The sequence below is a fragment of the Dermacentor andersoni genome, chromosome 11, assembly GCF_023375885.2.
Source record: "Dermacentor andersoni chromosome 11, qqDerAnde1_hic_scaffold, whole genome shotgun sequence".
Lineage (NCBI taxonomy): Eukaryota > Metazoa > Arthropoda > Arachnida > Ixodida > Ixodidae > Dermacentor > Dermacentor andersoni.
Window position 1 is genome coordinate 94,778,593 of NC_092824.1, and position 14,952 is coordinate 94,793,544.

Here is a 14,952-nt window from a genome sequence, read left to right on the forward strand (position 1 = left end):
ATAGGAAAGAGAAGGAGAAGCACTGTCCCTCCACTTCATTCCCAGGGACCACCACTTCCACGAACAAAGATGACATGGACTGAGTCCCCACATCTACAAACGTTTACTCCAACTGATACTGTACAAAACAGTGCGAAGTTTACTGCATAAATATTGCACCAGCTCTCATGTCACTGCATAATGGGTAAAACTTCAATACAGGTTTCTACAAACTTGCAGAAAACTTACGGCAGACTTCTTGCACATAAATGATCACATGTAGTCAGAATGAAGGTTTGGAAACACTAAGCTACTTTTATTTCACACATTTGCTGATTTGCTGGTATCATATAGCAATAAGCCTAGGTGTAACAACACTGCTCATAAAGAATCGATTCAAAAGTTTTGTGTGAATTTCTTCTGGCTACATTCATGCATGGAAGCCACAATGATCACAGGAATGACACAAAATAACATGATGTCACGACACATCCACTTCGTGGGAACCAATACTGGCTCATAGAAATATGTGTTATAGAAAATTACACTTGTTAATACTTCTTCAAAGGTTTAGGGGGCTTGCAGCTTCATTGCTTGGTTGTCTGCTGTGCTGCTGTTATTTGCGAGGACAAATGCAGCAGCATAGCAGACAACAGAGTGAGCAGAGCAATTGTCAGAATGTCACAATGTCCTGCTCCCACAGTGATCACCTCCTGCATCATGTCGTTACAACACTGTCACTTCCTGGGAAATAAAACCAAAACTTGCTTCAGAAAAGTTGTACAATTATTTCAGGTGCTCTGAAGTGTGCTGGTATTTTTTCGGAGGTTCCAAGGTCTTCAACCTTTAACGCAACAAATGAAGATTAAGAAAAATCGTCTTCATGCACTTTGTCTTCATACGGTCATTGAAGACAAAGGTAAGTTGAGCTGCATTGTAAATTGGCATACTCCAATACCAGAAAAGCAGCTCTCGCCATGAAAAAAGGCTTGGGAAGCTTGAAAAGATACAAGACCGAAAGACTGGCGACGCCAACTTGATGTACTCACATCAGCTTAACAAGAGGTCATGGATTTCGACTTCTGCTTATGCCTGCTTACTTTCTTTGTCACTTAAGATAGACTACATTGCATTCTAAAAAAGTCAGAAACTGAATTTGGCAAGGCTAAAGAGCATTCATGGAACCACAGAGGCCCAAATATGAAAAAAAGAAACAAGAAATTTGACGTTATCATTTAAGTAGGAAAGTTGACAGCACTGGGTTTATGCCGTGAAATTCAAGAAACTGAACTTTGACCTTCATTGTCACTTTTAATAACCAGCCTATTTCAGCAAGATTAAAGGAACTATAGTTTTGAAATAGTATTTCTCTTTAGGGTCCCTCTAACGCTTTCTTCAAGAGCGCCTTCCAAGACAATGAAGCTTACTCGAAAACATGGTATTCACATTGGCTTTATTCTACAACAGGGCACAGGGCCCTGCGCACAAGAAGACAAAGGCAGTGGCATGGCTGCTCGACTATGGCGCTTTCATGATGGAGAAGTCGAACTTCTGTGCAGGATAGAAGAACTCTGGATACTTTGAATCGGCTCCAGTCAGGCTCACGTCGTTGTCGACTGACCACTTCTTAACGGCAAAACACGCGGCAAAGAGTAGACTGAGAGGAAATCCAACCTTGTAGCTATTGACTGCAAACAAAGAAAAAAAAGAAAAGACAAATCACCGAAGTTCCAGCTACTCCAGCTGGCAATGCCACAAAGATTTCGCTCACTACTCGAATTCACAACCAAAACAGTATTGCATAACATGTGAACGATATGACTGTACATCCTGTAATTTGATGTAACACTGAGTCTCATACATTTAGGTCGCGAAATATGATGCACTCAGTACATGGAAGGGGTTGCAGATGCGAGCCTATATACCGCTGCACAAGCCGAGCGATGTTTCTGCTTCGAGTAGCCATAGTGCCCTGCTTGCACTCGCAACGAAATCATAGTATGTCATCTACTGGAAGCACCATGACGCCATGAAAAGGAATGCTTGCTTTGATGCAGCCTTACATTGTAATTACGTGCACGCACGCTGCTATTATGAACTAGATACGAGAAAGGCGATGAAGACAAAGACTATGAATATACTTGTACCAACTACATAGCAAAAAACTTGGCAGCGTCATCTGAAGGGTGAAACATTGAAAGCGCCCAGCAAAGTTTACATCTGCACTTGCACTTCTTAGAATGGTGTTGTAACAATACACAGGTGCGATATGTCAGCACAACGCAGCTCCTGCGTGCCAGAAGAAACAGCATCCTTCTGGTGCACGAGATGAGACCGACAGGAAAACGTCAGTGTTAGCGTCTAGTGAACTATTAGATGATGTTAGCTTGATGTTTACTGCCCGTTCCACTCAAACTAGTGCACACGCAACAGCTCAGCAGAAACACTAGTGTGCTTATAGCCTTTACTTTTTTTTTCTGTAAGGTGAAAGCCTTAAGTGACTGAAAATGCAGCGTCTAGTCAAGTGGTACAAGAAAATCTATCAGCAATGGCTCATAACCCCTTAACGCAGAGGCTACAAGCGCTCAGCAAAGTGAGGCGAATAGTGCATTCATTGAAATCACCCATACAACACACAGAACAGCGTATGTTTCAAGAAAGAACAGGCTCAACACAAGCATCTGTATCATCAATAAAGCACTGCATACCCCCCTAGAAAGTAGGCTATGGCCGAGGGTGCTCGCCAAGAGAAACGAGGTGCGACATGCGAAGCGGCAGGAGCAAGGTGTCCGACTGCGAGTGCTGCTTTCCCCTGCTGAGAGGATGCAATGTAAAGTCGAACACAAACATCGTTGGTGTGAGTCTGACCCCACCATATGAGCATGTGAAGCTATAGCTAAGCATAGAAAACGAGCCGAAGGAGCCCAACTGCGAAAGCGGCAACGCAACAATGTGACACGGCAATAGAGAGAGGAGGCCGAAGATCATAGACGACGACTTGCAATGCGTTTACTTCCCACTGCGGCTCGTTATGTTTTGCAATAAGTCTGACTCCCTTCGATCATATAACTATGCAAGTGTGCATCAGGCTTTCGTCTTCAGATGTTACAGGAGTGAAACATGCTGCCGAGCTTTACTTTTTTTTGTTTAGATGCAGAAACAAAACAACCCACTGTTCGCATGCAAAACGATGCCCTAGCTCAACCACCAAGGCGACTGAATGTAGCGATCCTGATGCGTCCACATCACTGCACTGTTTTTGCAGCAAAATGCACTCCGTGTCTCTGAAAACCCTCTTACATCAACGGTGACAACGTGAATATGCCTCGAGTGTCTATAACTGCTATTACAATAGAAAAAGAAAACAAAAACACGGAGGGTTCCAGAAATTTAATTATGGCGTGTTGTGCGCCAAGACCACAATCTGATTATCAGGTATGCTGTAGTGGGGGACTCTGGAACAATTTTGACCGCCTGGTTTTCTTTAACATGCCCCCCTTGTGTGACACACAAGCATTTTTGCATTCCACCCCCTCTGGAATCCAGCCACTGTGGCTAGGATCAAACCCATGACCTTGAGCTCATCAGCAGAATACCATAGCCACTAGGCTACCATGGCGCATCTGTGTGGTCTCATGATGTGCGCTTGGGAGGAGGAGGTGCCACCAGTGTGGAGAAGAAGCATGTGCGAGGAAGGGAACAGCTGCTGAGAAAGCAGCCTGTCGGATGAACTTTTTAACGCCAGTTGTCACAAATTCACGACATACTGAATAAGTGCAGCCTATGCCCAGGCAGTATGTTTTCTGGCTTAAGTGCCGGTTGTCATGCTTCCGTGACAAACCATGTTTTTAAACACTCACATGCGATTCACAAATTCACCCCAAAGTTGATAAAAATTCAGCACCCACAGAAAATATCGGTGGCGATTGATTACGAGGGCTAAATGTAGTCGAAATCTCTTGCAACAATTTTTTCTGCCGTGCATTTAATAATTCCAGTGTGTTAAAGAGTTAAGGATGTGGGTTCTTGCCTGTGCCCGGTGCTCCAGAGGCCTGCCGCTCTATGTCCTTAGCTAGTGCATGTCTCTATGGCGTCCAGTCGGGCACCAAATATACAGCCTCTCGGCCCCCTTCGCGTGTTCAACTCGAGCCACAAGCAGCCCACCAGACTGTGTCACGCTAGTACACCACTCCAGTTGCTCTCATTCACAGTGGACACTCAATGCTCGTGCCACTCCATTCTTGAAACCTACAAAAAGGTATCCCACAAAAATCACTACAGCGAACTCTGGCACCAGTGTTTATGGGAGCTGCAAGCATGGCAGTTCGCCAGCATGGGTTGTGGGAATGCAGGTAGCGCCAGCGCCATTGCGCAGGCATTCACCTGTTCTGTCAGCCCTATGCTTCTTCCCCATTCCACTCCCGATGGTTTGGGGGGGGGGGCACTCATGTTGTGGCATAGCTGCTGTCGGCTGCTCACGATGGGAGCACGGGTCTTTCTCCTGGGACTCCATTGGGTATGTACATGCTTTTCTCTCATCTGCCAGCCCATTTGTATCTCGGACTTGAGCTCATGTACAGTGCCGTTGCCCGTACGACAAGTGCATACTTTGTGTTGATCTTGTCCCGACGCTAGGGTGAAGAGCAGTGCCTAGTGCTCTCCTGCGGCCGAACTGCGCGAAGCTGCACTTATCGGAGGCCCAAGCCGTAGCAGATTGTCCACGCTCTCGTCAGTTGGCCCACTGGTTATCACAAGAGCAAGCACATAGCCGTGGGGACTTTTCCTAGCAGCTACTATTCCTAGCAGCATGTTGCGGGAGCTTCTGCTCACGCAGTAACATGCTATAGGCGCCCCTGTCTGTATTTTTGCCCTTGGCGCAGATGCCCTTTGGTTCCTGTCAATTCCAGGACCGGGCGTTTGTGCAGTGTTGGGTGCTGCCGGAGACAATAAATGGTTTCTGCCAACTCAGGACAATACTGTGTTTTCCTGCATGTATAGTGCTCGGTAGCCCCTTTGCGGCCTGAGCGTGTGCACAGTGGTGCGCTATGAGACAGCCGACGTGGCCCTGTGGCTCACTAAGCTTGAACCCACGGTGGTAGAGACTCCTGTAAGACCCTAGGTTCCCCATAAAGTAACAAGACGGGCTGTAGATGGATTTGCCTAAACTTCATCCTTCTGGCTTCAGAAAGCTTTGATTTTGCAAGTTGATCATTTTCATCGAAGTATTTAGTTATAAATGCAATCATTCGCAATCAATACATGTGCGCACAGTCTTCTTGTCTTCTACATATAGGAAAAATGTGATTGCTTAGAAATTTAGGTTGATGAAGGCAAACAAATTGTGGTATAAATGAAGCCACGGCAACGTCTCAAGCCGCAATTTCAAAGATCAGACAAATACATGCACTATCATTCCCATGCTGGCTGAATGATTACAGCAGTGGAGCTCACTCTGATAATTTTAGTAGAAAACCATGCCTGTAACCTGTTGGAAACTGACACTAAACCCTCGGTGATGAGTAATCCTCAATGTTTTCATTAACGCAGCCTACGGACTAGCTTCCTGACTATCTTTAAGGGTGTTTCTTGATTTTAGTTTTGTTCATGCACTACATTTTGAAGACTGTTAATGTGAGTCTGGGTGTGCAATAGAAAGTGCATGCTTTGTCAGTGCATGCTTTGTCATTGCTTCCCATGTCTGTTCACATTAAACAGCTATCAGTACCTGCCATGGTAAACACGCTTAAACATACTCCTATAAGTTGTTAGGTGATTATATTGGAGTTAACATAGCAAGAGGTGCAATTTGTGACAGCCGAAAGTTGTAAGATATGAAGCAGTTACCTTGAAGAAAGCATCGCACATCGTAAACAGCTGTACTGCCAAATGTATGGAGTGAGACTTCTACAACTGCACTAGTTGTGTAGCTTCCATAGTGTTGCCTGATAAGTATGAAGCAGCCTAATTAGGTGATTGATTATTATGGGGGAGGGGCAGGGGAACTCATGTCTCAGGTACTGTGAAAGGCGCTATAGTGGATGACTGGGTATTAACTTTGACCAGCTGGTTCTTTTATGTGCACCCTTAGCACAACAGAAGAGCACTTTGTGTTCATTTAATGTTTCAAGCACTACACCTACTATCTACGCCTCTGTATTAGAAAACATAGCTGCTAATAGAGGTTGATGTTGAAAGAAGTTATCCTCCACCGTGACGTCGCAGAAGTGAGAGAACATGATTGGCTGGCACATCACTCAAAATTCTGTTCGAGTTAGGCAGAAGTGTATTCGCCACGGTATTTTAAAGTTGTCAACAACAATAGTGTAAACTGTGTGCAAGAAACGCGTGGACAGAGCAAAATAACAGCAGATAGGTCTAGCGCTACCAGTGTTTTTTGCACTTCAAGTATGCAGTCTGACAAACTCGCCCAAATTTCAGCTCTTGTAGGCTCAAGGAACGTTGCTGAAGCCAACATTTCGACAAGGGGACTTGTCTCAGTCAGGGACCCTTGTGAAAATGTTAGCTTCAACAACCTTTCTTGCTCTATGACAGATAATCATGTAAAGCCTGCATCTTCCTATGACCCTCTCTCTCGTTTTGGTAACCGACAATAGTCAGTTTTGCAATTAGTGTGTATGAGCAGAGTGCTTGTCTTATGACAGAGTTTGTATAAGGTGGATCAAATGAATACGGAACACCTAGAGTTGTGGACATTAACGGTGTAAAAGCTTGTACCTTATATGAAGTAGAGTGCACTGAAACCGGCACTTCTTCGTAATAATACTCAATTTCATAAAAGATACAAGACATTATGCAATTTGACGTACACAACTCTGGTTGTTCCGTTTTCATTTGATCCACTCTTATAGATCAGGCTCCCGTGATGAAAGTATGAACAGGAGATAAGCCCTAGCACGTGCAGCTAGCCTTTCATCTTAGTTTGAACTGTCGTGGCTGCCACCACTGGGTGTGGATACGTGCAACATAGAGCACTGCATTCTCAGGAACGCAGGCACCCAAAGGCTCTGATGTGTATGGTGCTAATCAAGCGAAATCAACAGAGTGATTTCATCTCCAAAAGAGAATGATGCACTAAGCCACCCTTTCCTCATTCTACAATGTGTACGGGAACAACAAACAGCATGTAGAAGGCATGGAAAAATGGCTATTTACAGTAACCTTCTACATATTATTGAGGCCAAATTGTACAGATGGGCACCCAGTACTGTTGCCTGGCGGTCCTTCAGAGCACGGGATGCCCCACCAGCAACATGCAGTTGTCACGGTAGATGTTCACACCTCATCGTCCACTTCGCTTCAAGACAGTAATGACGCACTCCTGACTGTCACGAAGAGGCCACTAATAGATGACAGGGTCATTGACGGGGACTCCTGGATAAAGTAACGGCGGGTTCACAGTTTGCGACGTGGTTTCCTCGCAGTGTACCACGTTGGAGACACGAGCCGTACGTAGAAGACAGAAGCACCATGTTGGAGACCAGTGAGAGGCAACAGAGGTGGTAAACGATTCGGCACTGTGATTGGCCAGTGAATTCCCTCAAGGAGGGAAAGAGGGAAGGGCGTAAAAAGCGGCACCAGAAGGCTGTGAAAGAGACGCCCGGACATGGAAAGACGCTAGCATGTAGTGTGCTTCGATAGTTGGAGCCGTGTTGGAAAACTGAACCATGTACGTTTTTTTAATATAATCCTTTCTTCATTCTCTTCAACGTCACTCGGAACTCTTCTTTCTCCCGGCACCTGGCATATGGCACCACTTACGGAACCTTTGTTGGCCGCACGGGCCCCTCATTTCACAACAGTACTCACCTTTGCCACTGTCTAGTTTCAGTAAAGTGCACTTTCATATAAACAATAGGCCCAGATATGTTAAATAAAAAAGGTATTGTTCGAGCAAAAGTCAGCAACTACAGCTGTCCATAATGAAGAACGCCATAATAATAAGGCACAAAAGTGCGTGCCTAAAGGATTAAACCCCTTCAGCCACAAATTATGATGGACTGCGATAATTGTGTCAATGTAATAATTTTATGCCAGGATGCTGCAGGCTCTGCTGCAGTAAAGTCAAGGCAGCAGGATGGTGCTTTGTACAGTTTCTAGTCAGCACACAGAACTACAGATGAATCATATATTGATTTAACGCCCCGTGAATCAAGTTTTGTTTTTTTGATGAAAAGGACTGACCGGCTCAAAGAATATGAACAAGTTAGTCATTGACCACAAGCATTATGACAAAGAAAAACACTATTCTTGCGACATCGCTAAGGGAACACAGCAGATCAAACATCCCATGAAATATGGAAGTGTTTTCACCAAAAAGGCCGTGTTTAGCAATATTCAGGGCGCTCAACTGAAACGGAGTTATACTGAGTATGCAGGAAGTTCAATTTACCCACAGCACAGTGTAAAACATTTCTTGCTACCACGAGACCCCTTCAAAAAGAACAAATGTTTATGCTGTGAACGAAAGGGTTAACGTAACCCATTTAGGCAACAATTCAGTCTATTGGAAATTTGGTTTCAGCACATTGCCTGCATTTTTGCGATTGCAAAAGACAGACAGCCCAAGAATAGATCAAGTATTTTTCCTTCTTCAGTGAGGTTTGTCAAGTTTACAGAAAATGGACTCTACGTAAGAATTCTGTCCAGGAACTTAACAAATGAGAACATCAACTATTGCATGTCTAGCATACTTGGAGTGCACCTATGCAGCCACTTGAACAATATGCTCGATGAAAGACATTGCAAAACACCAGGAAACAAGCGAACCTGTTATACGATGACACACTACTAACATTGAGAGCAAACACCTAGCTGTCCTACTTTCCAGCTCAATTTACAAGAATGCTTAGCCCATATTATTGAAACTTGCAGCACACGTCCACTCAGAATTGTTTCAAGATGTATGGAACCCATTTTAAAAGTCAGTAATCTTACTTTTGATGCTCCATCCTGGAGTGCCCTATTGTGCACACAGCACCTGAAGGGGTCATTCTGTGCTTCTAAATTCTAAATTAGCTTCTAAATTAGTAACTCAGGAATGCAAGGAGAGAGAGGACACTTACACACCCCTCCCCACACGGCGGCAGCAGCAACACCACCAACCGCGTGGTTGTACCACGTGTCCTTGCCAGTGACCTTCGCCAGGGCGTGATTTGTGGCCACGAATGCACCGCAAGACAACACTGAGAAAGAAAGGATTGGTTTACAAGTTTTTTTTTAAACACATAGAACAGGGACAAAGGGCACTTCAGAAACACAAACTTTAAACAGAATGGCTCTTTTCGAAATAGAAGACAAATATATGTACAGACATACTACATCCAAGAGAAAGTTCAAGTACACATGCTGGAATGTGAAGCTACAGAGTAAACCCATAAAGTTCCCCTGCGAAGGATGATTCATGGTTTCCAGCCAGCCAAAAGAAACGTGCACAGCAAATTTTTTTTTTATTTCTTTATGAGCAATATCATTATATGTTTGTTACTGCACTATGTCAGCACACTTTTTTATTCTGTGTCATGACATTATGGCAATGTCGATGATGCCAGGTCAGGCAACTCGAGGGCAACACGGGCAACAGCCCCACAAAACCCAAACACAGTTAGAACATTTTATTACCATTTAAACTTAATATTATTTCTTTTAAGGTTTAATTACTACAGTAATTGATTATTTCAAAATTGGTTTTCTTATTTATTCACAATTGAAACTGTGCTTCAGTGTATCAAAATTGCTACCATGGATTTTAAACGAGAAGAAAAGGGGTTAATCGAGAGGCCTATCATAAGAAGTTAAACAAAATTATGGGGTTTTACGTGCCAAAACCACTTTCTGATTATAAGGCACACCGTAGTGGAGGACTCCGGAAATTTCGACCACCTGGGGATCTTTAACGTGCACCTAAACCTAAGTACACGGGTGTTTTCGCATTTCGCCTCCATTGAAATGCGGCCGCCATGGCTGGGATTCAGTCCATAAGAAGTTAACACTGACACCAAGGACAACTTAGGGGAAATTACTTGTGCTTAGTAAATGAAATAAAGAAACGATAAATTAATGGAAATGAAAGTGGATGAAAAAACAACTTGCCACAGGTGGGGACCCACCTGTGCAGCTTAACCTCTTTAGCACTGCCTGTCAGGTATGAAATGGAGCATAAAAGAATCAAACATTTGACCTAGCACATTTTGAGACCTTCTCTTGTGCCAAAATGGCCCAAAAATACACAAAAGCATATTTCTTAGCTCTATCAAATGAAAATAAGACTTTCAAAATCTTTGAAAGGCTTATTTCATGAGCCAACATGTCATGAAAGAAACTTAAGTTCTGTTCTTACTAGGTTGCAAGCATGGAATAACATATTTTATACGTTAACTGAGAAGCAAATAATGTGGTGATACACAGAAAACGACATTTGTGTGATTGATGTTCATTGAAAGACAATGTAAAATTTGGTACGCAAATAATTTATTTGTAAAACAGCACAACAATACTTGCAAGTCTAGATGTCAATGAAATACTCGATGCTTCGGGGAATTCAAGGAAAGTTTAAGTAATTAGGAATGGGTTTGTTTGTATCCAATTCAGTTATTTGCAACATATAAACGCTCGACAGAGTGCTTGCGATGTAGCTTACAATGTGCCGATGTAGAGAGAGCCGGAAGACCGGCAAATGACATGCCGGTGCAGGGGTCAAAGTGGCAGCTGGCACCGCGAAGGAAAAACCAGTTGTGCCGGTGGAAAACGGACAGGTGCCAACTTTAGACTGAGTTGGTGAGACAGCATGTAGATCATTTATTCATTGTCTTTAGCAAGATTGCTGGCTCTTTGCCGCCCATGCATCATAAATGGCAGTTGAAGAGCCAAGGTGTTTTCATCTAAGAGACAAGCATTGGCCATCCTGGCTCAAGGTAGTCCAAAAGCCTGGTTGCACCAAACTTACTGCTCTAGAATGTGTGGGCAAGCCTGGAAAAACTCACCCGATGGAACTGTCCAGAAACCTACACGTCCCGCAAAGTGCCTGAAGGTCGATGCTTCGGTAATCAGAATTCCATCAGTCAAACCCGCTGCTGCACCTGGAAGCAAACAGAAAAGTTTGTTACCATGGCACGCATTTCTTGTCACTTGACGGAGAATAAATAGGCTATATTTCACACGCTAGGTCCTGCTTGAAACTGCAGTTTGCGATGTAATGAGTCGCTGCTGATTTACAATGTTTGTCCTACACCTCAGCACATTCACAGGACTCAATGTTTGTAGCTGAGATAGCCAATTAAATTATATAACACACACTATGTGCATTTTCTGATAAGGTCAAAGGCAAATACAAACACCCACACTTCTGTGTAGAGCGCTGCCCAGCATACAAAGGGTAATAACACGTTGTTAGAATAGTCCAAAGTGCCGGGCTGAATAAAGTGTGGGTTGTGCGTTGTTGTAGATTTCCCTGTTCCCAAGCATTGCCTCTCAAACCGGTCAGCAACGCAGAGACATTTTTGCGTCACAACGGGCCAATTCTGAGCCCTGGACAGAAGTGTGGACGACTTCCCCACATATAGATGCTTCTTCTCGATACACATACGGAAGTGATGGCGATTATGCGAAATACGACGACAGTTGGCACTGTACTTATGACTAATTTTACCAAAACTGTATTGCGTGAACCTCAATTAAATTGTAGGGCACAATGTGTCAGTCGCAGTAACAACAAAACGAGTGAGCACAACTCTTCATCAGTGGCGTCTCATATCTAAAATGCGTGTTATAACACTTTTGTTTCACATATGTAAGGAAAGCGCAAGCGAGTTCAGTGCGTAAAGGCTAAGCCACAAAACAGTGAAGACGAAGGCGGCTAAGAGAGGGCTTCAGAAGTGCATTCATCTTTATTCGTGAAGTTCGCACCGAAAAATGCAAAGCTGAAGTTTCGCTGTGCACTTTGCCAAGCAGTGCAGTCCACGCTCACCTGGAGTCGTGTGATGGAGCACCAAGGCCTCGTGACACGACAGAGACTACCTGACTACACTGCGTGTTCGCTGTTTTAAGCGACAATTGAAATGATGTTACTCACCGAACTTCATTGCATAGAACGAAAGGAATCCCAATTTTTCGATGCCCTCATCATCGGCGGGTGACCGGTAGTAGCTCAGCGGACCCCAGCCCCTTTTCTCTCGCTCCCGCTGCAATACTTCATATATAAACAAAAGCGGAGACTCGTCAGGTGGAATGAAGACCATTTTTCAGCCTCTCCGCTGGAAATTACAGCTACGCCAATCAAATTCCGATCGCGAAAACCGTCCCAGAAGCAGACCGAGCAAGGGCAAAGCAAGCGCCGGAACAGGAAGCCCATGACATGCTAATCCGGCTAGCAATCCAACTACAGCCAGTACCTTGACTAACTTACGAGCCACCATGAGCCCAATCCAAAGTCATCCGAGCTCCAGCGTGTGCGGATGCGTACGAAAACAAGCCCTATGAACAAGCCCCGTAGGGGTGTACACTATGCGGTTCTGTACACGAAATAAAGGAAGCAGCGAAAGTTCGATAATGACAACAGAGAGCCCTTCATACACGGAAAAAGTTTATTGACTTCAAATGAGTCACGTCCCAAGCTCGTTCTCTGAATCGTCCGAGCCCGCTGTCACACCACTCACAAAAATGTTTTTCAGCAGGCCCAGGTCGACGGCGGGCTTTGAAGTTCCCTCTGCAGTCTTTTTTGCCCTGTTCGCGACGATATCCTCGTCGGTAGCGCGCTGCCGCACATCTATCGACCGTTGTAAGCTCGCGTCGTCCTCGCCACCTTCTCTAGCTTCGCGCCGTAGGCGCTTGCTCTTCTGAACGGCCGAAATGTAGAAGTTGGACTCGCGCTTGGCCTGCGCGATCTCGGTGCGCAGTCGCTGGTCCCTTACGGCTTTCTCGTATGCTAGTCGCTCGTTCAGATGCGTCCACCGGAACCGGTGCAGGTACTTGATGCTCCAGAGGCTGTAGTAATACTCGGCACGTCGTTTTCCACCCACCTGGACGCCGTTCAAAGTGGCAGCAACGCGCTTCGCCACTTTTTTGTCCATGAACTCGACCCAACCTTCGACGAAGTTCCGCGCCTTGCCACGCTCTTTCTCCGGCTGCAGGAATATGCGTCCCAGTTCGCCGTACTTTGACAACATGCTCCGCACGGTCTTGACGTTCATCTTGGGCGGTATGTAACTCAAGTAGACGACGCCGGGAATTTTCTTCTTCTTCCCTGCTTTGACCTTGTGCTTCGGGGGCTCATCTTTGAGATCGGCAGAGCTGAAGAGATCGCAACCAGCGTCGTTGGACGATGCAGGATCGCGGCGCTGTTCGTCGCGAGCACATTCACCTTCGGCCATTTTTGGAAACTATGACAACCCCAGCCTCGCTAGAGCGATAGACTAACCAGACTACAATGCACGCATAGAGTAGCACTAAAATAGGTGGCGCTGCAAGCTACACTTAGGCGAGGATAGCCCCCTTACAAAGTTTCCATTCCTGAAACCACGCTGTTAAATTATTATTACTAGTATCGCCGAGAAATAAAGGAGAAAGAAGAGCTTTATTCGTGGTTATTATCAAAAGGGCGAAGCACTGACTGCAATAGGAAGGTTGAGCGTTGCACTTTTACTCCTCGCACGGTGTCCTACGCGCGTGTGGGGCAATATTTCTGGCACCCTTTTAAAAGCTTCAACATGCCATGTTGACAGAGTGTACAAATGTAGGGCCTGTAATGACATCGCAGAGGCGCCACTACGCTACCCGCAAATTTATAAACGTTGTCCCGCAAAGAGCCGCGCCAGTAGAATCACATGACTTTCAGGTGTGAGCACTATTGTTTTGCACTTTTAATAGTTCAGATAAAAGGCGTGCGCTGTGGATGTTATTTTTCATGACATGTATTTGTGGGAGACTTACAGAGTGTACTAGAATAGCGACACCTAGTATGCGCAACTTAATTTAGTGATTGAATAGTGTAGCGATTGACCCAACTCGAATTTAATATATATATAACCGTATTTCATAACCTCTGTGAGGGTTGAGCATTGTCATTGTCTCACATGGCACATCGCATCGTGGCAGAAGTATTAAACTTGGAATTGGATTAGGGGCTGTACGTGACAAAACCACAATCGGATTATGAGACACGCCGTAGTGGCGGATTCCGGATTAATTTTGACACCGTAATGCTCTTTAAAGGCACACTAAAGTGAAAAATGATTTCTTCTGCATCAGTAAATTACCGTCCTACAACACCAAAAACACCACTCTTACAACATAAGACGTTTGGTAAGCCACAAAAAGCGCATGAACGAAATACGGGTGGCGACGCCCACTTAAGTTCCCGCACCTGGGGGCTGTGACTTTTTGAATTTTGATGGCATCTTCTAGGGCCTACTAATTATATATAGCGCTACAGATTGACTACATTGTGTTCTAAAGGAACCAAATATTAAACATGGCAAGTTTAGGGAACCTTTATTCAGCGAACGTGGCCCAAATGCGACAACATACTTTGGTATCCCTGACGTCACGCTGACGTAACGGCGCTGGGGTTTTGGCGCGAAATTCAAATACTGATACTTGGACCTTCATTTTCTCATCTAATAATCAAAAATTTTTTTTTTAAATGACTGCCTGCATGGTTCTCAGACAATGCTTCATTAGTCTAAACTGATTTAATGTTTCGCTTTAGTGTCCCTTTAACGCCTCTCAAGTGCTCGTGCGTTTTCTATTGCGCCCCCCGTCGAAATGCGGCGGCCGCGGTCGGGATCAAATCCGCAATGCCATAGCCGCAATGCCATAGCCACAATGCCATAGCCACAATGCCATAGCCCCAAAGCTACCGCGGCGGGCACAGAAGTGTTTATTTGACGGTCGACCGCTTCCGTAGCGTCGCCTGGACCCTGCGGTGCGCTTTAATTAATGCGGCTCTGCTTCTGCGCG

General features: G+C 45.0%; 2 protein-coding genes across 2 annotated transcripts; both read right to left on the bottom strand.

Moving 5' to 3' along the window:
• Positions 1–1,413: 1,413 nt before the first annotated feature.
• On the bottom strand, positions 1,414–12,344 carry LOC126539090 (uncharacterized). The gene is made up of 4 exons (XM_050185803.3): positions 12,068–12,344; positions 10,980–11,075; positions 9,063–9,182; positions 1,414–1,667 (listed from the first exon to the last, which is right to left on the bottom strand). Exons 1-4 carry the CDS (start codon positions 12,231–12,233, stop codon positions 1,498–1,500), a joined length of 552 nt encoding a protein of 183 aa, XP_050041760.2. The 5' UTR covers positions 12,234–12,344; the 3' UTR covers positions 1,414–1,497.
• A 220-nt stretch (positions 12,345–12,564) lies between these two features.
• On the bottom strand, positions 12,565–13,764 carry LOC126539089 (activator of basal transcription 1-like). The gene has a single exon (XM_050185802.3). It carries the CDS (start codon positions 13,362–13,364, stop codon positions 12,597–12,599), a length of 768 nt encoding a protein of 255 aa, XP_050041759.1. The 5' UTR covers positions 13,365–13,764; the 3' UTR covers positions 12,565–12,596.
• Between the last annotated feature and the right edge of the window lie 1,188 nt (positions 13,765–14,952).